This window comes from Cupressus sempervirens, chromosome 1, assembly GCF_028749045.1.
Source record: "Cupressus sempervirens isolate cs-2001-9-10 chromosome 1, ASM2874904v1, whole genome shotgun sequence".
NCBI classification, from domain to species: domain Eukaryota; kingdom Viridiplantae; phylum Streptophyta; class Pinopsida; order Cupressales; family Cupressaceae; genus Cupressus; species Cupressus sempervirens.
Genome location: NC_143118.1, coordinates 538,399,090 through 538,423,749, shown reverse-complemented (window position 1 = coordinate 538,423,749; position 24,660 = coordinate 538,399,090). Strand labels below are relative to the sequence as shown.

The 24,660-nt window shown below is 34.4% G+C and overlaps 1 protein-coding gene across 1 annotated transcript in view; it reads right to left on the bottom strand.

Moving 5' to 3' along the window:
• Positions 1-22,756, bottom strand: part of LOC149578586 (callose synthase 3-like) — a 111,047-nt gene extending 88,291 nt beyond the window's left edge. Inside the window, exons 1-2 of the mRNA XM_089830012.1 lie at positions 22,083-22,756; positions 21,887-21,987 (exon numbers count right to left, since the gene is read on the bottom strand). Coding sequence (XP_089686138.1) covers positions 21,887-21,987; positions 22,083-22,272 — 291 coding nt within the window. The 5' untranslated portion in view covers positions 22,273-22,756. The remainder of the gene's footprint in view (positions 1-21,886; positions 21,988-22,082) is intronic.
• Between the last annotated feature and the right edge of the window lie 1,904 nt (positions 22,757-24,660).

Below are 24,660 nucleotides of genomic sequence, written 5' to 3'. Positions count from 1 at the left end.
GTGAAGTGTAGCTACTGTGTTCACCCTCATTGTCACCAAAGGTGTAAACCCCTTCTACAATTTATATGGTCTCCTTGAACTTATGATCATGACCATCATCCTTGTGAGTGGCTATCATAGAAATCTGATTTTCAGCCTCGTGTAATGAGTACTGTGTCATAATCAATTGTAGGCAAAGCTCATCTACCTCCTCTCATTTTGCATGTTTAATGGCTATATCTATATCTTTGAGCAGCTTCAAATAATCTAATTTCATTCTCTCCACTGCTTTTTTAAGAGTGTAAAGCTATGCACTATTGATTCAACTCACTATTCCTTTATATTTTCCTCAATTTGAACTTCCCACAAGGTTTCTTCAATGTTTTTATGGATATTTTCAAAATGTACTAAGGTTGCAAGGACCATATCATCCGAGATTTTCAGCTTATCCTGCAAATTTCCTTATTTAAACAAAAAAATACCCATTGATCATTCAAATCAGACCCTTTAGTGTCATCATCATGGTCTAGCTCATGTTTACAAGTGTAAGCAACCCTTTGGTTGGAAGAAATTTCATCATTTTCTGTACCATTTTTAGATTGATTAGAAGTATTTTCTTCCATCTCAAAATACATAACCTTATCTTTTATCGATTCATCATCATGGGAAGATTCATTTCCTTCCTTGGAGACATCTTGAAAATAAGCATTCTCATCAAAATGCTCATCAATGACAACTTCCACGTCACCAAATGAGAGGCTGATATATCCCTTACCATTAACTCTAGCCAATAACATCCGCTTGCAAACTTGGGTATCATTATGTTAGAGTTGAATTGTGGTGTTCTTAACATCCTCTTTGCTGATCTACACTTCTTTGGCCAATTCTTCCTCCTTGTTGTTCCCGCATATGTGATCAAGTGACCAAGTATGCCAGCAAGTTAAACAAAGTTGTTCTTTCCACATTTGGTTCTTACTCATTTTTGGAGATCCTGAAACCTGTATGCCCATTGCTATGAGCTCACTTTCCATCATGTGATCCTTGAACCTCTCAATCTTATGCTCAACAATTCCTCTCTGAGCTCATAAACCGTAAGTGATCTTTTATATTCCCCTCTCCAAAATGTTAGCGAATCAGATTGTAGTTTTTTGCATATGTCATCATCCTCATCTAAGATTAATGACATGATAGTTCTAATGCAGGCCCTCACATTGTTGGTTGATGTTTCCTTATTCCCTTGAGAAACATTGAAACAACTCTATAACCATTCCTTCACAAAACGATATAAATTTTGGATTTTTCCATAAGTTTCAAGATTTTAGCCCTCTTACCAAAGGTGGGTTGTTTGACATCATATAGTCCCTCTAGGATGTTCGTAATCTCACAATGCTATAATTATAAGGTGTAACAAGCATATTTATTCTAATAATCTCACAAAGGCATGATGTTACATCCCAAATTTTGACCTATTTAAAACTAATCTTATAGCCGTTGCAATGGTTAGTTAAAACTTTTGAATGTCATGATCTTGTGAAATGGAAGTTATGGTTAACCGTTTATTTCATGTGAAAATGACTTGTTAGTTTGATTCATGGAAATATGATTAATTGTTATTTCATGTGAAAATGATTTGTCAACTAATTCATTATGTATACTTATTTACTTGATTAATGGTAGTTAGCCATTGTTACAAGTTATCAGTTATTATGTTCTTGATATTTTGATTTAAATGGAGGAACATATTACTATTGTGGAAATGATGCAATTGTGGTTGCAAGAGAAAACAAAGGGGAGAAAGCATTGCTAAACGAGATTCAAAGAATGGGGCACTACTTTAGTCCATCGTCAAACCATCAGCTATGGACTCTAACTACCTTGATGAAGGATTTAACGACTAGGCAACAAAGTACACCTTGGACAGTCATGAGCTACTTGGTCAATCTTTTATAACGTTAAACATTTAATAATCATGATAAGAACAATTACTTCTCTCTTGTTTTGAGACCTCGGAAGTGATTAACATTATGAATTTTCACACACACACACACACACACATATATATATATGATGTCACCATGATACTTTGATGATATCTATGAATTACACTTATATATATATATATATATATATATATATGCACGTGTGTATATAGAGAGGATATGATGTTAGAAATAAATCATATGTACTCTCTAAATCGCACAATATATAGATATATGTATACATATAGGTACAATTATAGATATAATTACTGACTCATTAGATGCATCTCCTCATTGAATTTTGCAAACAAATACATTTCTAATTAACTTTAAGAAATTTTTTAGTTGTTGATTAATCTCCAACTTTTTGTCGTTGTTTTTTTGGGGCCTTGGCGATAAGTTGTCAATAACTATATTTTCAACTATGGCAAGAATGACTTGAAGAAACATTATTGGATTGACAATTAGCAAGACATATCACAATAAACAAGATTATAAGTGATACATTCGTGTTATATCCAAGAATCTTAATCAAAGTATCCTGTGTGCTTGATTTTAGAATCTATCATTAATTGTTGACTCAATACAAGCCTAGATGATTGTAGAAGAGGCAATAAATTATCACATGATCATAGAATGCCAACATTTTCCATGAAAAAGAGATCGGGCACATGATACAATCTGCAAATCCCACATAGAATCAAAGGAACTATCAATATTTGCTTCCCATGGAGTGCCTTGTATTTTTCTTAGTGCCAATTGATTAGATTCGTACTAAAATGAAAGACTTGTTTATAATATCTGGATGCACTAATGCTTATGAAGATTTTGGGAGGCTCAATATGGAGGGAAGATCGAATTGATGTGTGCCAATACTAGTTGATGAGCAACCCACACGTTGTCATCCATATACATAAGCTTTACTTAAGTACACACTGACTGTGCATGTTACTATGGGGGAATTCATCGGTATTTCACTTCCAAACAATACAAATTCTCAAATAAATGCAGAGTGTTATTTTACAGCAAGGAAAATTCACTATAATTAGCTGCCAATAGAGGTAATAATAGAGGAAAGCTTCACTGAGAGAAACACTTGGAAAGAAAGAGATCAGATATGGTGTGTAGGATTTGAAGGAAGTGAAAAGAAGAGTTACCATTTTAGTAGCTAGAAATGTTTCAAATAATCAAGAAAATGTCAAAGAGCCCATATTGAGTGTTGGCAAGTGAGTGTTGGATGAGAGTCTAGATCTTGCCATTGATGGCAAGATATCTTGTCAGCATGGTCACTTGGTTAGACAATCACTTTTGATAAGATCAGATAATGAAAAATGTCTATTTCCAAGGCAGAAATGTAGTATACAGACAGACAATTCTGATCAGCAACGATAGTAGAGCTATCAGATGTGGTTACAATTTTGGGAATGTAGAATATATAGTGCATATATGCTTCAAATATGGTTGTCTATGTTTATCTGATGTTTGGCATATGTTTTGATAGAGCAAAGTGAAATTAGCACAGTACAACAGTAGTAAAAAACAGTTTTGTATGATCAAGAAAATTGGCCTAGCAAATTGAATTGTCCAAACAATTCAATTGCTTGGTGATATAGGGATGACATCGTAGATGTTAACCCTTGGATAGCATGGTTCTATTTTTCTTATTGGAGTTTATGCTAGTATAATATCCCATAGTAAGTTCAACTAGTTATGCACAAATGAATCTATGTTTAATATACTTGAATCGAATTATATTAACTTAATTCATGTTATAAAGATAACGACCATAGGTGAGTTAGTAATAAGCTATATATGTGAATTGAGAAGACCATGCTATCCTGGTTATATTCCTGTTTATGAGAATGTTGAGATGCAATAGGTTGATTGGACACCAAACTCAATGGCCTTCCTCAAGGTTTTTATAGATCCAAGCCCTCAAGCCTTTCTTGGGCATGTCCGCAAAGTGCTCGGGGTCGTTGATCCTTATCCTGTCTTAGGAATGATTGATCGCCTAGATTTACATAGGCCAGTCCCTTATTGCATTTCTCTTCTTCTTAGACTTAGAAATAATAACTAGTCGTGAGCATGTATGTTTAATTAAGAATAGTGCTCCAATATTTCTTAAATTTATTATTAAAATAGACAAATTGTTCATACTAGTCAGAAAGATGCATAAAGCTCTAACTTTGTTGGCAATTTGGCTAAGGGGAGTTGATGTGGTTGTCATTTATGGAAACATAGCACTGATTTTAATATGGCAGTACTTGTGGTTAAGTTTGATGGAGGTATACTTAGAGAATTGACGAACTATAAAGCAAGAATACAGGCTACAAGCAACTCATTTTGTTCGGTGAGCTTCACTAGAAGCACATAAAGTTATGCGAGCTTAGAGGATGGAAGTACAGACATCATAGTACACATGTGCAAGGACGCAGAAGGAAAGGTTAAGCTTTGGACGAGTTATGGGCAGTTTACCAAAGACGGGTTTGACAGGACAAAACAGGGTAAACAACAAAGTATTGGTATTTTGGTTAAGGAATTATTTTGTCTTGCAAATTAATTACTTAACAAGGTTGGGACGACATCCTACATGTTAAACCCACACATGGCAGAATCTAATTTGAAGATTTGGTAACCTGCAAGGCAACACAAGGTCGACTGGATTAAAGTTTTTAGTATAAAAAGGACTTATCTTTTTGTTTAGCGAAGTGTGGCAAAATATTGTAATAATATAATGTTTATAGGTGCACTTTGTATGATTGGTATAGATGCAAATTTGATGTTTAGAGGGAAGCATAGCAGTTGTATGATTGTCTTATGAAGAAGAACTACAAGAACTGATCAGATATTGAAGATATCAGCAGCAGTCAAAGGTTTTGTATCTATCTCTATCGATAGCATTGTACAATTGTATATGCATGTTTGGGCAATGGGCTCAGCTTGCACTTTGTATTATAATCACAACTCCTAGCTAGATTGAGGCTTCTAACAAGGCCTAGTCCTCTAACAAGGACAAATACACTATACGGATTTAATAGACTCCTAACAAGGTCAAAGTCTTTTACAAGATACTTTTGATTAGTGGATCATTTTGTGGGGACCATTCCCACCGGGGTTTTCCCTTGGCCAGGGTTTCCCTAGTTAACAAATAATCGTGTTATGAGTTTCATTGTGTTATACTTAAGTTTACTTTTCAGTTTGATCATCTATGCAAGTTTAAAGATTGTTAATGTAATCCATAATTGAGCAAAAGTTTGTGGAACACTGATTCACAAAATGATATGTGCGAGTCTTGATGCTAGATCAAATCAGGTTTGAGTTTCATTGAGGAATAATCAGACATTGTGATGTCAAGTATACTCTCTTGTTATTGTAATACTTCCATTATAATTGGATAGTGAGTCCAAAAGGTGGATTTAGCCTTCATTCTCAAGCTTGTGTGCTCTTCTTTTCTATCAACTCCAAACAGGGTTGCAGACCTCTAAGAAGTTCTAGGCCTTAAACAAGGACTCATGTACTAAATGCTATGTAACAACTCCTAACAAGGTCAGACCTCTTACTAGAAAACTTTCAGATTAGTGAATAGTTGTGGGTACCATCCCTGTTGGGGTATTCCCTTGGCCAGGGTTTCTTAAAAAATAAATCATGGTTTTTCTGTATTGTGATTTGTGGATGTTTATGGTTAGATTGCAAAGTAATAATGTTGTTTGAAAGCATTGCAACATTGATTACACACCCCCACCTTCAGTGTTGTTTGATCCTAACAATCGGTATCAGAGCATAGTTCCTCAGATAAAGTCTTACAGCTTGAGGAGGATCCTAATGGATGCAAGCAGCCTACAGAGTAATTTTGATGCAGGACTTGAAGATCTAGATAGAGAAAATACACATAAGGAAATATTGAAATTGAAGCTGAGAGATGCACAAGATTACATCAAGAAACTCAAAGATCAGATTGTTTCAAGAGCAAAGAGGAAAGAAATTGTTGAGCAAATTATTGAACCTAAATCAGATGAAGATGTGTCAAATCTGATTGAGAAACTTCGTAAGGAAAATCAAGCACTTCGACATGAATTTGAGACTATATCACTTCATAAGGCCAATTACTTCAGATGGCCAAAGAGATTGAAGACGGAAAAATATAGAGAGAAGCTCAAAGCAGATCTAAAAAGGAAGACAGACAAATGTAATAGTCTCGGTAATCAACTTGGACAAGTAAGAATGGAACTTGAAGATTCAAGATCTAATTACCAGGAACTTGAGAAGTATACCAACATTGTCTAGAGTGAACTTGTGGAACAAAGTTACATCTTGAAAAGCTTTACTTAAGCAGTGATAAACTTGATAAGTAATCGCAGTAGCAGAAACCTAAAGGTGACATGACTGGAATTGGATATTGTGATGGTGAAACTTCAAAGATAGCAGAAGAAAGACAAATGCAAAATCCTATTCCGACATCTACTCAAAATGAAAAACCTAAAAAGAAGACAAAGAAGATCAAGAGAAGATGCTATGAATGCAACAAATATGAACGCATGAAAAAAGATTGCAAAGGTAATACTGATACAAAGTCTTTTACTGGTTATTGTTACAATTGTTGGCTTTATGGGCATAAGTCGCATGAATGCAAATCTTAAAGGACAGATGAGAAATCTAACCCTAGACTTAATGCAAGAAGACCTATTATGAATAACAATGTTATATCTACTAGGGTTACATGTTTCAAATGCAACAATTTTGGACATATTGCTAGAGATTGCAGATTGGAAGTATATCAGAATGGACTAAGGTATGGAAATTCAGATTTTACATGTTTCAAGTGTAATAATCTAGGTCATACAGCTAGATACTGCAGATTCAATGAATTTGTGAACAATGGAAGAATGCCTAATGTCAAAACCAGACAAACTATAAGAATATCAATAAGATATTTGTGAAAGAAAGCAAGGGTGGAAATGAAAAGGTATGGAAATAGAAAGAGAAGAATGTGACATCAGACAATGGAGAATCAGTGCCAAGCACCGAACCCTCTTCATCAGCTTGAATTGGCTAGTATAGCCTTAGGGGGAGCAGTTATGCAGAGAATATCCAGCCCCCATATTTTCAAAGTTAAGCATTGCAAGCTTGGATCAAGGTGACTCAAGGCAGAGAGACTTGATATCTCTGATCACAGACCTTAATGTGGTGATTTGAAACATCACTGTGAAATTTCATAGCTACTGACTCTTTAGCAATTTTTTCCTGAATGCTACCTAAGGCATTAATCGCAGACCAAAATGCAAGAATTTAACAAGTAAAATGGATTCGTTCTTCACTGTTTATGTTGCCAGAGCTTGAGCAGAAAGAGTTGAAGGAGATTTGAGCAGTTGTGTGGAAGATTTCAGAGGTTTTCATGCAAACCCTACTTTGATGGCATAAGAGGTATTTAATTCATCTTGCGAGCATTATTTGAGGTTGTTTGAATTATTTTTGGTTGAGCAGAAGATGGACACACCTCAGATATATGATTTTAATGAAAGGACTCGTTACCATTTCAAGAAACATTCCTTCAAGTCCATGGAGGACAACCTGAGGATGCCTTCTCACAAACCCCCGACAGTGTGCCTCATGTGGAAGATATAAGGACATACATCCACTGAAAGTGTGAGACTATAGGGAATTCTGATATTTGAAGTGAGATGAAGGACTTTATAATGAGGATAGAACTTTCAAGGATGAATTCAAACATTTAGAAACCCTGAATATCGTGCAAGTCATGAATTTCGAGGAATTTGATGAGCTAGAGTGGATCAAGATTGTGCTAAGTAGGATTCATGACCAGCTAATTTGGTTAGGAGACCAACTAATAAAGATAACCAAGGAACTTATACATTTGGTCATTGGGTTTGATAATGCTGGAATTGTTCCCACTGCAACGAAGTTAGTAAAGGAAGTAGTAGAGAAGAACACGAGATCTAAATGGGACAAGTGAGCAATGACCCTCGCAAACATTAAATAGAAAGATATAAGGCAGACAGAATTCTCCATCAGCAGAAATTATACATATTCTAACACAGCAACTACTGGAGAATATAAGAAGGATAAAGCATGATAAGTCGCAAGTCTTCAGATTTGGTTCCTTGATACTTCATATGTTTTTCCATATAATTCACATATTTCCTAACATGCATCCTCATGCATGGAGAGATAACTTTCCAACTGCATTATTGATTACAGAATGTAGGGCAAGAAGTTGATTGACAGTGATTTATTGCATTATGTAAAGAAATCCAAAGGGAAATGAAGCAGAAATTGAGGATCCCTAGGAGTTTTGTTGAGAAATATGTGGATTCTATGTGTTTCATGGTAGAAACAGACAATACTTGTCTGGAGGCATTTGAACCAATGGTTCAATGGATTCCTCCCATGGGTTATGAAGTGAACCCTTTCATTGTTGTACAACATGTAGATGCAATTCTGATGCTAATGCAGAGAGATGAGGCACCTATGAAGAGAAATACAGTAAAGTCAAAGAAGAGCTTACCAGAGGCTCTAGAAAGAGGAAAATTGAGAAGTTAGTTGATAAAATTACAGAGAAGTAAGGCATTTCCAAAGAGCAGATGATTGCTCTTAGGAAAGAGAACGAGGAAGAAAAACAGGCTAAGATCAGTGCTCCTACTATAAAGGAACATGTTGAAGAAGTTACAGAAGTTGTGCAACCACTGGAGGTACCTGATTTACCATCATATGTGATCCCCAAGACTGAGGTTGCCCCTATGCCTCAGAGAACAAGGAAATCATCTAGGATTACTCCACCAGCTAAGGTTGAGAAAGCAGTTGCAAAACCTACAAAGAGGTCTTTTAGGACTCCAAGACCCAAGGCCAAGGCTAAGGGACAAAGTACAACGAAGCCAAAAGTCACTGAGACCAGGGAAGTAGAAAAGGAAAAGGAACCATCTACAACAAATCAACCACAGTAAGAGGAAAAGAAAGATGATGAGAAGAAATGGCAACTGGATATGAAGAAGATAACAAAGAGAATAGAAAAGGAAGGAAGGATCAATCAACTAGAAAATAGTATCACAGGTATGAGGTAGATGATCAGAAATTATTAGAAGATTTAGTCATTAACTACTAATTGAATTTTAAGAGAAATTGATAGAAATTGAAGTAAGTATACCTGAGGAACTATTTGAGAGGTTAGATGTAAGAAGACCACAGGATTAGAGAGACACTTCACAATATGTGGTCTAATCACTTGTGATGAGATGAAAAACAATCTTAATAAGGCTAAGGAAAAGATGAGGATTATTAGGATAATGGCTAGGAAGTGTGAGGAAATTGAAGAAGAAACTGAAAATGCAATAACCAAATTCCTAATGGAGATAGAGTTTAAAGATGTGTCAGCGCCTAAGCCAAAAGGAATAAGTTCCATTAGAGAGAAAATGGTTACACCTACTAAGGAAGCAGAAAAAGTTAGTCAATTCTTTAGTACTGTTCAACAACCTGATTTCTTTGTGTCAGGTGTGCCAATTACCTTGGAACCTTCTAAGGAGGAGAAGGAGAGGGAAGACTTATGAGAAATTTCATTTCCAATGAAAAAATCAATGAGATAATGTTAGAACCCAAGATGTGGTAGAGGAGATAGAAGAAGACAATCAAGAAAAGGAGAAGAAACAGAAAGAGAAAGAAGATGTTATGACAGCAGATGAGATCAGATGGGAGATCAATGAAGGTAGACCTTCAATGATCACAATTGATAGAGTTGATCAGAGTGAAGTTCAGGTGGAACACTCTTCACCTCAGCAAGTTGAGAGTAGCATTGATCCTGCTGATAAGGATAATGTTAATGCGAGGACAGATATGACAATTGAGAAAGTGGAAAGTCTCATTGAGACTCCCACTACATCAGTTAAAACATTATTGTTGGCAAGTGATTTGAGTAAGGCACTTGCGAACTAAAAATCAATGATGAAGATCAACTCATAAAGATACCCACGATGGCCTTTACTAAGGCAGTAGAGAGATCAGAAAACTGAGAAGAAAGCCAGAGTACTGAGCAAGGCACTTGATAAATTTAACAAGATCCTGCCCATGCCAATGACCTTCCAAGGTAGCGACACTGTGGATAATATGGAAAAGGAACTGGATGAGTTTAATGCTTATTTTCAAGGTCGCGGCTATCCTCCCTGCAAAATGCACCTTTGACAAAAAATCAGAAAATCGAAAACAAAACGGATTTTTCTGAAATTTTCAGCATTTGTTATTCATGATCTGCATGTTTTTAAAAATCACTGTATTTTCAGCAATCTGAAAAAGAAAAAAAAAGTTTGACTTTTGGTGTGTTTTGTAGGGAGGATAGCCAGCACCCATTTTCAGTCATTAGAACAGGCAGCCAAGTATAGAGCAAGCAAAGAATACAAGGCTGAAAGGTTCAAGAAGGTAGAAGGCATGTATCTCTTAAGGGAAGAAGATCTATATTCATTGTGTTAGATCAGCTAGGTATGTAGCTGATGCAGAGAAGTCTATTAAGGAAGAAGAGGATAACTTAGAAAAGTTAGCTTCTATTTATGAGAGATCCAGTCAAGTTGTGGCTAACTTTGACCAGAATATTAGTACAATAATGGATAAATTAGTTTTCTTCAAAGAGAGAAGGAAAGAGTACTGCAGAGATTTGCCATGTTAAGGAGCTTGGTTACTCCTAAGATAGAAATAATGAAAAAGGAGCTGGAATTGCTTAAGACTACACAATAGTCTTATGCACTTTTCAGGCCTACATATTTAGAAGCAAAGGAGATTGCAGCATGTGCACTATGTGGTGGGATTCTAGTGGCAGAAAGCTTAAGAAAACATGAAACGCAAACTTTCAAGCCCTGAAAGTCAATTGTGCAGATATTTTGAGGTTTGTATAGATAAGGGTTGCCTAGATGCAAATTTCGTATATAAGTTTTGTATCTCACCTTTGCCATTGATGTCAAAAGGGGAGTAATGGAGCGAAAAATGATGTATATACTGTACATTGTAAGGGGGAGTGCAGTTAAGGACAAAACGATATATAAGGCTATTAAGAGCATTTTGTTTTAGCATTGACACTTAATCATTTTTCACTAAGTGCTGCCATCAATGCCAAAGGGAGAGATTGTTGGCAAGTGAGCGTCAGATGGGAGTTATGCAGGACGGAACGAAAGTCTGGTCTTTCCAGTTTCCAGGTTTGGGCAGGAGAGGCAGCCCTCAGCATAGGCTTTGGACGAGACTTTAAAACCGATTCCACATCCCCCTCTGAATCCTTATCATTTTAGTCATTTTTCACTAAGTGTTGCCATCAATGCCAAAGGGAGAGATTGTTGGCAAGTGAGCATCAGATGGGAGTTAAGATGTTGTCATTGATGGAAACATATCTTGTTGGCATGGTTGCTGGGTTAGACAATGAGTTTTGATAAGGTAAGAACATGAAAAATGTCGAAGTCCAAAGCAAGTATTCAAGATATACAAACAGTTTTAGTCATTAACAACAACAGAGCTATTAGATGTGGCTACAATTTTGGGAACGTGGAATATATAGTTTATATATGCTTCAGATATGGTCACCTATGTTTACATAATGTTTGGCCTATGTTTTGATTGAACAAAGTGAAACTGGCATAGTATAACAATAGTATAGAACAATTTTGCATGATCAGGCAAATTGACCTAGCAAATTGAATTGTGTGGGCAATTCCATTGCTAGGCAATACAGGGACAACATCCTAGATGTTAACCCTTTGATAGCACGATTCTATTTTGCTTATTGGAGTTTGTGCTACATGTTTTGTGAAAGGTTTGTGAAAGGTTTTTGTAAGCCAACAGGATAAAATATATTGAAGGGTATAAAAGAAAGTTTTTATTCGTATGCAAGCATGTCATGACCCTTCTTGAAATGGAACCCAATGATTAAAAATATTAAATATTAAGGAAAAATATATAATAAGAATATAATTCAATACATTATAAATACATATTCCTAATTGAGGGACATCAATTACACAAACACACAATCTTCTTGATCGCAACACCTTGATTAAAATGTCACCTCATTATTATTATTAATCATCATGGATGCTAAAAGATATTAAATAGTCATAATAATATTATCAACACATATATGAATAAACCATTTAATTGAATATCATCACTATCCAAGAAATAATAAGAATCTACTATCTACCCATAGATTAACAATAATAATAATATAAAACAATTACTATCTAACCGATCACATTATATTCCTATTTCCTTATCTCTAATTATTTAAACATGTCAATATTGCTTTACTAAACACCTAAATTTATTATTACTAAACAACTAAAGTAAGCAAATTATATACCATTTTCCCCCTTAGGTTAGGGCCCGCCAATCAGACAAGGACGTCAATTTAAGGGACCCACCCCTTACAATCCTATATATTCGCATATGGGGAGGGACTGAAAAGCATGAAATGGATGGAAGAAATGAAATAGATAGAATAAGAAGGGAACCATGTGGAATATCATGGGGAGGAGTACGTAGGGGTTATAAGGGAAATTAATGACCCAACGTGGATAAAACTGCCAATGTGGCAAATCGACATAGAAGGGTATTCTATTACTACTAAGTACGAAAGAAAACAAGCAAAATCCAATCAGACGATTCAACATTGAACAGCAGGAAACAGGCGCAATACACAACAAACAATGCACATTATTAGGGGTGTGATCTATCATAGCTGCGTACCTCAGTCTATCGGGGACAATCATACTTTACAACACTTTTGTTATTAAGAACAAGCCAGTATTATTTCATACCCTAAATATAGAAGGTGGCCCAAAGGCCAAAAGGGCAAGGTATATTTCGAATTATATATGCTCTTTTCATTAATGTTGAATAATAATTTAAATTAAATGAATAGCCATCAAAGGAATATATTCTTGAATTAATATGATCATTACTATTAATAATTTGTGAATAAGTTTATAAGATCTCTTGTGTCAATACATAACGGGTAGAGTGTGCACAAGGGGAGGAGTAAATCGATCACATTGGCACAAATATAGAAACCCCATGAAGATCATATCCGAACTCAAGCAACTGTAAATCTACCGTCCATTATAGATTTGATGCGTAAGGCGAATTATAGACAATGTCCCAAATTACTGATAGTATGGGGATTGTGATATTTACAAGTCGTTTAATATAATAAAAAATAACATTCTAAGAGTATACAGTTACATTCTAAGATAATCTTTGTTTCATCTAAAAGAAGGGATCATTACAAGTGGTATCAGAGCATGATCTTGCCATCTTGTAGGATAAGAGATCAATAAGGGGAAAAAAATCATGAATCTAGTAATATGTTTATTATGTGTATAGGATACACCATGTACACATTGTGTCTTCACATAATCATGCATATGTTTGTTTATGGACCATTTTATATGGTGTCAATATAGACATATACTTAAATAAATGTTTGCATATCGAGTTTAATTCACTATATACATGGATTTATATTTATGAAGTTTATAGGAATGTATATAACTTTTAATGCAAAGGGATTAGGATGTTTAGCCAGTTTTATTTATACTTTTGCAAGTTGATAGATGGTGTTATGTAGGGAGAGGCGAAGTAAAATCAGAGCATACACTAGTGTCAAGCGCCCTACTATAAGTAAATTCATGATCTCCTTAGGATGAGTATAAGAGGGAAGTAAGGAATCAAGGTTAAAACGCATGTTAAACACTAGAGGCATTATAAGATAAATATCATTACATAAAATTATTTAAGTTGTCTGCATTGTAATGGATGAAGATTTTGTGATTATTAACCGCATCTAAGTTGGGGTCATGATCATACTTCATAATTATGTTGAGAAAGATCTTAACAATCTGGACTAAATTAATCAAGGCATAGGAATCCCTTTAAAATAATTAAAATTATTTAAGTTGTTTGCATTGTAATGGATGAAAATTTTGTGATTATTAACCTCCAAGTCGGGACCATGATCGTACTTCATAGTTATGTTGAGTGGGATCTTAATAACATGGACTAAGTAGGAGATAATTTCCACAGCAAGTCAAATTGCGATATTGCTATCAGGATTTAACTATGTACTTTCTCAGTCAAACTCATTGACCCATGTTTTATGAGTAGTGATTCAACATGAACCCATATCTCATGAGAATAAATGGAACACTTGGCACTCATTGGATCTAGGTGATGCTCACAAAGGTGAAGCACTGGGACTTCCCGGGAGCTCACCCATCCCAGTACTACTCTAGCTTGAGCGTGCTTAACTAGTGAGTTTTCTCCATGGTTAAATCCACTGTTCTTGCAACCCCATTTGCTTCCATGTTTCATGAGTAGTGATTCAACACGAACCCATCTCTCAAATAGGGTTGCAAGCACAGTGGGTTTAACCATGGAGGAAACTCTGTACTTAAGCACGCTCAAGCTGGAGTAGTATTGGGATGGGTGACCTCTTGGAAAGTCTCGGTACTTCACTTCTATGAGCACCACCTAGATCTAATGAGTGCTAAGTGTTCCATTTATTCTCATGAGAGATGGGTTCGTGTTGAATCACTACTCAGAAATTACACAATTAAATCTAATAGCAATATCACAATCTGGACTAAATTGATCAAGGCATATAAATTGCTTGAAAATATATATATAAAACTATTAAGGATAATGCCTAAGATATAAGATGTCATGTGAGAAGTAGAAGTTGCTTGAGGGCAAGCAATTTGAAAAGGGCAGACTATCGTGACCCTTCTCTAAATGGAACCCAATGATTAAAAACATTGATTATTAAGGAAAAATATATAATAAGAATATAATTCAATACATTATAAATGCATATTCCTAATTCAAGGACATCAATTACACAAATACACAGCCTTCTTGATAACAACACCTTGATTAAAATGTCAACTCATAACCATTGTTACTCATCATGGATACTAAAAGACATTAAATAGTCATAATAATATTATCAACACATATATGAATAAATCATTTAATTGAATATCATCACTATTCAAGAAATAATAAGAATCTACTATCTACCCGCATAAAGCAATTAATATATAACCGATCACATTATATTCCTATTTCCTTATCTCTAATTATTTAACATGTCAAATGTTTCTTTACTAAACAACTAAGTTTATTATTACTAAACAACTAAAGTAAGCAAATTGTATACCATTTCCACCCTTGGGTCAAGGCCCGCCAACCATGAAAGTGCATCAATTCAGGGGACCTGCCTCTTACAATCCTATATGTTTGCATATGGGGAGGAAATGAAAAGTATGAAATGGATGGAAGAAATGAAACCGGCGGAAAAAAAAGAAAGAAAACCACATGGAAGATCGTGGGGAGGCGTACATAGGGGTTATAAGGGAAATTAATGACCCAACATGGATAAAACCGCCCACGTGGCAAATCAGCATAGAAGCGTATTCTATTACTACTGAATACAAAAGAAAACAAGCATTATCCAATTAGAAGATTCAACATTGAACAGCAAGAAACAAGCACAAAATACACAGCAAACAACACATGTTATTGGGGGTGTGATCTGTCATAGCCACGTACCTAAGTCTATGGGGTACAGCCAGACTTTACAACACTTTTGTTATTAAGAACAAGCAAGTATTATTTCATACCCTAAGTATAGAAGGTGGCCCAGAGGCCAAAAAGGCAAGTTATATTCCGATTAATATATACTCTTTCCATTGAGGTTGAATAATAATCTAAATTAAATGAATAGCCATTAGAGGAATATATTATTGAATTAATATGATCATCACTATTAATAATTTGTGAATAAGTTTATAAGATCTCTTGTGTCGATGCATAATGGGTAGGGAGTGTGCACAAGGGGAGGAGTCAATCACTCATTTTGGGGCAAGTATTGAAAGCCCATGTAGATCATGTCCAAACTTGAGCAGCTGTAAATCTACCATCCATTATGGATTCGATACACAAGGAGAATTATAGACGATGTCCCAAATTACTGATAGTTTGGGGATTGTGATATTTACAAGTTGTTTAATGTAATAAAAAAAATAACATTCTAAGAGTATACATTTACATTCTAAGATCATCTTTGTTTCATCGAAAAGAAGGGATCATTACAGAGCACGGGATAATGATGTTATGATGATGGTATTATGATGACAGTATGATATGTGCAAACCTTGATTCTGGATCAGATCAAATGAGAGCTTCATTAAGGACTAATCATAAATTGTGATGTCGAGTACAGTCTCTCGTTATTGTAATACTTTAATTATAATTGGACAGTGAGTCCAAAAGGTGGATTTAACCTTCATTCTTGAGCTTGTGTGCTCTTCTTTGCTATCAACTCCTAACAAGGTTGCAGACCTCTAACAAGGACTAGATTACTAAATGCTATGTAACGACTCCTAATAGGGTCAGACCTCTTTACAGAGAACTTTCAAATTAGTGCATAGTTGTGAATATCATCCCACCAGGATTTTCCCTTGGCCAAGGTTTCCTCGAAAACAAATCACGGTGTTATGAATTTTTTTTTACTCTATGCTTTACTTTCCTCTATTATGATTTGTGGATGTTTATGGTTAAATTGCAAAGTAATAAATTCATTTGAAAGTGCTACAACACTGATTCATGTCATCCCCTCTCCCCCCAACCACCTCTCGGTGTTGCTTGATCCTAACAATCTTCACTGAGCACAACACTTGGAAAGAAAAAGATCAGTTATAGCGTGTAGGATTTGAAGGAAGTGAAAAGAAGAGTTATCATTTTAGTAGCTAGAAATATTTCAAATAATCAAGAAAATGTCAAAAAGCCCAAATTTGAGAGCCAACAAGATAACAAAATGTTCCCATGTAAAATGATAGCACAAAGATGAGATAATTATTCAGCAGCAATCAGAAAACTAGATTCAAACAAGGAAGGTTAGAAGACTGACAAAAAGATCAAAAGTATGATCTTCATCTACTGGCCATAGTTAAAGAAAGAAGAGTTGAACACACATAAGAAAGTGTTGGAATAGCTAAACAAAGTTCCTAACTTGTGAAACTCAAAGATATGATCCAATTTTTTTATGAACCATAGAAGACACAGGTCACCCAAGAAAGGAGTATAACAGCAAGGTGGAGAATGAGAGAAACTCCAACATTGAGAGAAGCATATTCTTGTTGTATTGGATGTCAATATATGAATGAATGTTTCCCATAACCTATATGTGGATAGATGTTTAATGAACATGCCTTTGCCACTGATATGAAATGGGAAGAGATATAGAATAAGGGAGAGTTAGAGAATTGAGAGAACTATGTTATCATCAATGACAAAGAGGAAGATTGTTAAAAATATTGTCACTGATGTCAAAAGTATACAAATAAATGTTTTTTCATTGATGTCAAGGAGGTGGCATGAGGGAACTATAAGAAATAGTCTATAGAATATTCAAATTTACCTACAAAGGAGGCCACCCTCAAGAATGGTATGTTTATGATGGAAAAGAATGCGTCATGATGTGGAAATCTGTGTGACATGATTTCCTACATGTCTTAACTTTGAGATCTATTCTCGGGGGGTACAGTGCCTTGCGATATTAATAAAAGCATGTTAAATGGTTAAATAACATGCTTCAACCATTTATAAGATGTATGAACTGTTCACAGGACATGAGAAGCAATATGACAAACTTTCATCTAAGAAGACAATGTGAACAACAATTAAGCATGGCAAGCATTTTATGTATAAGACCTAAAGTCAGCCACAGAATTTTGAAAACTAGCAATGTTGATAAAGTAGAAGAAAAGGCACTCGTGAAGATTTTCTTGTTATATAATAATGAAACATGCTGTCCAAGCACAATGAAGTATACATCACCCAAGTTAAAAGCATCTCCAAAATAGTATACATTGCCTATGATTAAGAAGTGAATGACTATATTCTGTGTTTGGAATGCCAGTGAAGTATATAGGTCGGACATACTATTGGCACAAAAATTCAAGGTACAAACAAATGAAGTTTAAATCACCCAAGTTCATCCCAGCAATTCATAAACTTCACAAGACAAGGTACAAACAAATGAAGTTTAAACCACCCAAGTTCATCCCAGCAACTCATACACTTCGCAAGACAGCAAATAGAAGACTTGAATGATAAGGATAAGAAAGGATAATAAAGTGCAGAGAAGAAGCAATTCAAGATTATGAGTAATATGACATATGCAACGATTTATAAATAATGGTAATTCCTTATTGAAGTGGCAAACAGGAATTATTAAAATGGTCAACTTTCTCAAAAACACACAGCTGATTTATGAAGGTAGTGACTACTAAATTAACAAATGCATAGGAGACTATTTTCTGATGGTGTGACTAAGTAAATAGTTGCTTAGTATTTGTTAACAACAAAACTTATAAGTTAGTGGGTCAATTTTTTCCTTTATCACCACATTTATATTGTTCAAAGATAGCACACACATTTATTACTCTTATATTAGTGTAAGAGTCCCCTCTCTTGAGGAAAGTGCATACCTTGAGAAACATAGTTTCTCTTATAAATGTCAGGTATTTGTACAGATTGAGAAGTATGATTGAAATATGAAGAATTACATAAGGAGTGTGGAGTAAAAAAAAAGAGTAGAGTGAGTGAATATAAGAAGGATATATAATTCTGATATGAAGAATATTGCATACTAATGAAGGATTACCTCTCTTGGTGAACGGGTATATTGTAGGATCAAAGACAATAAGTAAAAGAAAGTCAGTGTAATATCCTTCCAAATAGTGAGCAGATTTATGAAGACTCTATGAGCATAATTATGAAGACTTTATGAGATTTGTGAAGAAGGTTTCATGCAAAGATAAAGAAGACTTAGGAGCAGAATTATGAAGCATATTGAAGAAATTTTTATGGTCAGTTTATAACATATTTGAATAGAGCAGATTGAAGAAGAGACTTATAGCTCTTTTGAAAACAATTTGACTTTGGGGTCAATATCTCTAAGTGACTGAGAAGTTGGTGCCTCTAGTTGGCTAGTGCACACAAATTGAATGAGGAGTCGGCACCTCTAGTAGCCTGGTGCCCATGAATTAAATGAGGGGTTGGCAGGTCTAGTAGGTTGAGCCTACAAAATTTGTAAGAGAATATTATACAAACAAGCAATTTTCCATGGTTTTCTCCCATAAGGGTTTACACATAAATATTGTGTTATTGTGTTCTTCTCATGTACATGATTCTTTAAATTAAGATATGATGCTATTGTGATTGATAAAGTTCAAATTGATTAAAGTTAAATTGTCATACTAATTCAAAGAAACGCAATAATATAAATTGTAGATTTGTTTAAACTTTAGACCAATATTTATTTTTCCATTCTACAATTGTTTTAAGAAAGTTATACACATAAGATTCAACATTCTACACTACATTTGGGAATTATAATATGATGGTGGAATATTTGAGTTTTCAGTTGTTTCATGTTAAATACAAATCTATTTTTTATCAATAAGTTGTGCGTGTCACTGGATCTTCAGCCTCAATTCTATCCAAGCTAGCTAATTGAATAATAAAAAGGAATTATCTCCAATCAAATTATCAACCAACAATCAAAGCATGATAGCTTGACAACCAAGTAGGTGCACAAGGCCAGCCAACAAACCAACCCTAGAAGAACTTGAGTATAAGTACACACTAAAACAACACCACTTGTAACCAATTAACCTTACCCTCGTTGGTTAAATATAAACTCTTATTATCCTTGCAGGAATGTCATATTAGGCCTCTTGTCTTCTTTAAGCTGTTTGTGTAGCATACCATTTGCACCTAAGAAACATCTTTGATAACTCATATACATATCTTACCTTCTATGTGTAGGTACATTGAAGTCAAGGTAGAGGGAGAGAGTGATCAATATAGTTTTACCACAATGATAACCCAAGTTCAAATATCAACCTACCAACCATAAGGTCTACTCCACAAGAGACTAATCATATATTGTTGAGAACACTTGCAATAGATGCATAAAAATTGTTGAGGATGCTTGCAATAAATACATAAAAATTGTGTGGCATATCAAACTTGATGCCCAGTTTCACATATATGCATATACTAGAATGCACATTGAGTGGTTGTTTAATTACATATATAAATTACTTGAACCAAAAAAATTATCATATTAAAATAATATTTAAACTAAATGAGTCTTGTATGGCATGTATTCTTTCTTGATTTGGAGGGGTTCCAAACTTTCAACATCTGAACTATACAAGATAAAACCAGTCCCTTGAACAATTCTCAACATACTTTCTCTTATTTTAAAAACCTTTCCCTTGAGCAGGTTTCAATTAAATGGGGTGCAAAAATGACATTAACTTCGCAATATACATACCCCTTAAGGTAGGGCCAGTTAGCCCAAGATAGCAATAAGTAAAGATTTCCTTTTAAATTGTAAAATGATAGTAACTGATTTAATTTAACTAGATAAATCACTCAATGTGTCTCAATCAAGGAGACGCAATGCTCCAATAAATTTGAAAGCATAAATATGCTCGCAATAGTCTCACCACATAGTCCAAAGGGTAAGTTCACATAATCACATTTTGAAAATTACTATGGTTTTTTGTACTTCGCCATAAGACTAGCAATAAATAAATATGTAGGAATAATGCAATTTTATTATTAGAAGAGCCTATGGAGCAACATCAACTTGACGATAACCATGCTGTGTAAACGGGATTGGCAGAAATAGTCCCACTTCCTTCTAATGGTTCCAATGTTGAGGAGTTTCCTAAATGTGCAGCTACAAATTGATAATGAATCTGATTTTTGAGCTCATTACTCAAAGTTCAAACACAAACAAATGCGTACATTTTTATTTGGCAATTTAGTTTTGTGATTTTGATGCTTGTCACTTGTATAATGAGACCCTGGTTGCTACTTTCAACTTCCAATTAATAACTTATTTGAGTATTTCAATTTGAAATGGATTCCAATATTCAGCTACTACGACTCGCGAATGATCGCTGACATTCAAAATACTACGTACTTGCCATTGTAATGTATGATTCAACATTTTGAATGGGACGTTGGCATTGTCTACATATGACAAGCATCGTACACTTAAGGACTTTTAAGTGAAATTTATTATAACCTACCGTTGCAAACATTGTTAAGCATTTTTGAGTGAATTTTATTTCTATGTGACAGCTTGCATAACATTTTTTAATTCAAGTAAGATTCAAATATATACTATATATTTGCATATGATATCCATAATTTTTCATCTAATATTCCATGTTCCAAAAATTTCTTTAGACCCATACCTTGAGGAAGGAGGTCCTGAAAAAATATTTGAAAATATTACTTGAGCTCGTCTCATAGTTTTAAAGAGAGATATTAACTCAGAACCAAACAATAATGAATTTGTATTCGCACAAAACAGAACCAAACAAAAAACCTTCAACAGTAAATCATTTATTTAACGCTTCTCCAAAGCATCATAATTTACTGGACCAAAATTATTGTCATGGATACTTCCCATCTTGGGCAGGCAAAGGTGAGCACAAAAAGCAGAAAATAACTCATTTTTGGCAGCTAAGAAAACAAAGATATTATGATGTTATCTGTTATTCTCTGAACTCTATATAATATTACATTCTGGCTTAGTCTTTTATCGATAAAACAACAAAGAAAGTAAACGAATTTTGTGTAGAGAACAAACTTCCGGAAGAACTATCTTTTAAGCGGGAAACGTATTTGAATATAGCGTCCCTACCTCTCCCTAAGGTGTAACCAATAACAGCCCAGCTTAAAAATTCGAGGCACAAACAGGTAAAGCTAAATTGTAGTTGGCTATTTCACAGAGCATCCATTGATGCGTCCATGGAAATGCCGGAAAAAAAGAGAAAAAAGGCGAAGCTTGTTCCCACCTTTTCCAGGCGTTGCAGAAGAGCCGTTTTAAATTGGCGAACACCTCTGCCTGCGGATTTTGGATCAATCTTGTGAGCCACCTCAAGAGCATAAAACCTACCTGTTACACCATAATCATTGAATCCATTACTAATGCTGTAATGACTGACTGCAGATTTTTGAAAGAAGGGGAATTAGTGTTTGTGGAAGGCGTACAGAGATATGCAACGCGCGGGGATTCGACCTCGACTTCATTAGCGGCACGAAGGATGGGGGCAACTTCTTTGGCAAGGGAAGGGGGAACCACTTCGCTGTCAGTCTCCTCCAAGGCAGCCGGATTCCCTACAATAGTCCGTGATCGTGTAAGCCCCCTTCTGGGCGGCTCACTCTGGCTAGTACTCGCCATTATCCCTTCTTCACTAAAATTCCTTCAATTCAACTTAATTCACTAAAATTCCTTCAATTCAATTCAAATTCACTGAACCAGAAGCACTGCATTACTAAACACGGGGGTAGAGAGCATTGTTCATTCTTTATATCGCAGAAAACCAGCAAACAAGTCGGTTGAAGCTGCTTCTTTTGGCTTTGAGCAGACGTACAAGTGAGAGTGAATGGTGGATGCTTTTCTCGCCTTTTTCTCGCTTTTTTAAACTCGTCGTCTTAGCTTCGCAAGCAAAGAATATGCCTTTGATGCAATCCTCGTCAGGTTCTTTGCTTAACCAGAAGAAAATAAACACCCTGGCCACCCGGTAGCTTTCCAACACGATCACCTCTGTTTTCCTCCCCATATCTAAATTGGAGAAGCCTCTCTCTCGATGGAACAACATTCCGATTCCCTTCTGCTGAAGAAAAGATATCAGAGAGAAAATTATCTATAGGGCCCGCGAATCACCTCGGGAGTCCTCCCTCTCCTCCTCTTTACGAGTTTTCCTTTTTGGTTTTCTGTGGGAACTGTTTGTGTGTTTTTCCAGGTCTCGGGTGGGTTTCCCGACAGGGAATACTCGTATTAATATTAATATTAATATGATATGGCTCTATCAATCAAATGATAATAAAGTGTCACACCGGTAATTTGTTTTAACATAAAGTCTATGTTGTAGGCAGGTCATCTTCTACAACACAAAAACAATAAAAATAATCAAATAATATATTGAAGAAAAGAATATTTATTAATTATTTCATAATAATATATATTTAATTTTTATATATAAACTCATATTAATATAGTAATATACATTTTACAGTATATGATATGTGAGAGTGTTTTGTTTTATGGTAATTTATATTTTGTATTAATTAGATATACATAATCACACAAAATAACATAAATTAAATATATGGTGAGATAAAGAATGGTTTGTGTAAAATGAGAAGGACAAAGATATTGTTGCATTTGAAAATACTTAAACTAGCTTACAAGAAAGTAATGGAGGACACAATTTTGATTTAATAAATTGATTTAGGATAGTATTTCCAAAGATCAAATTGTAAAGATTATGTTTCCAATTGCATTCATGGTATTGGTTAAATATTTTTTAAGTATAATTAGTTGTTTAAGTGATAATTTGAAAATAATTTTATATTGCATTGACTAGAAGCCATAATATAAGTAAGTGAATATAGAAACATAGTCAACCAAATATTGGACTATTAAATCTATAAATTTTATCTAATTACACATAATAATGTGTCTAGGGTGGAGATAGAGGGGCAGAGAGAACTGTGGAGTTCTAAGAAGGAGAAGGAGAAGGAGTGAATGTTTAAAATGGAGTCATGTCTAAAGAGACTATATAACTTTAAAATATTTATTTCTAACATATTTTATTCTATATTTTAACTATAGTCACTAGAAACAATCATAATAATTTAAACAAACATAATCTATTCATCTTGAATATTAAATCATTTACTAGTAAACATCTAATGTCAATGTTACAATTTAGATTTTAAAAGAATCAAACTATTAATTTTAGTAATATTTGGTGGAATCTAGTTGAAATAATTTTCTAAAGAAATACAATTTGTTAAAAAAATTAAATATAAATATAAAATTTAATTGAAATCTAAATAATCATTTAAAAGATTATTAGCATATATTTATAGTATTAAGTTATCTAATATTAAAATAGAAATTTATTTAATTATTTCTAAGAAAAATATACAAAAGAATAAGGCTATATATATTTAAACGATGCGAACCAAAAAAATTGTTACCAACTTGAGATATACATCAATGTCCCTTCCAATTTATCAAACATCAAATATGAAGCAATTGAATGTAACTTTAACAAAAGAAAACAAATAACATGCAAATTTAAGCATTTTTAGTTTTTTGATATTATAGTTACTTGTTTGATTATATAACAAGTGCCATGTAGTGGCTTGTGTTTGCCTTACGTTATAATAGTTTATAGAGATATAATCACAAGGATTAAAATTTAATACTTATTGATTTACTTGTCACGGTAATATTTAACATAATTTAATTAAATATATGATTACTATTTCTAAATTTAATAAATAGATATTATGATTGACACTAATAACTGAGCTCTGCAAATTTTTAGCAATGAAACAGTGAACGCATTGCGATCTTCTTCGGCCATCATCTTTCTGTCTCCAACGCTCCTCAATGCGTGCCCTACCAAGTGTAGTGGTTCCTGCATTTACCTTTGTCTTTTTTTCTTTGCATCTAAGATTAGCTAAGTAGGCTTGTTTGTCCAACTGGCATTATCCCTTGCACAGGCTCCATTGGAGCCTATGATGCAAGTCCATAGTGGGGGAATTAACTTCT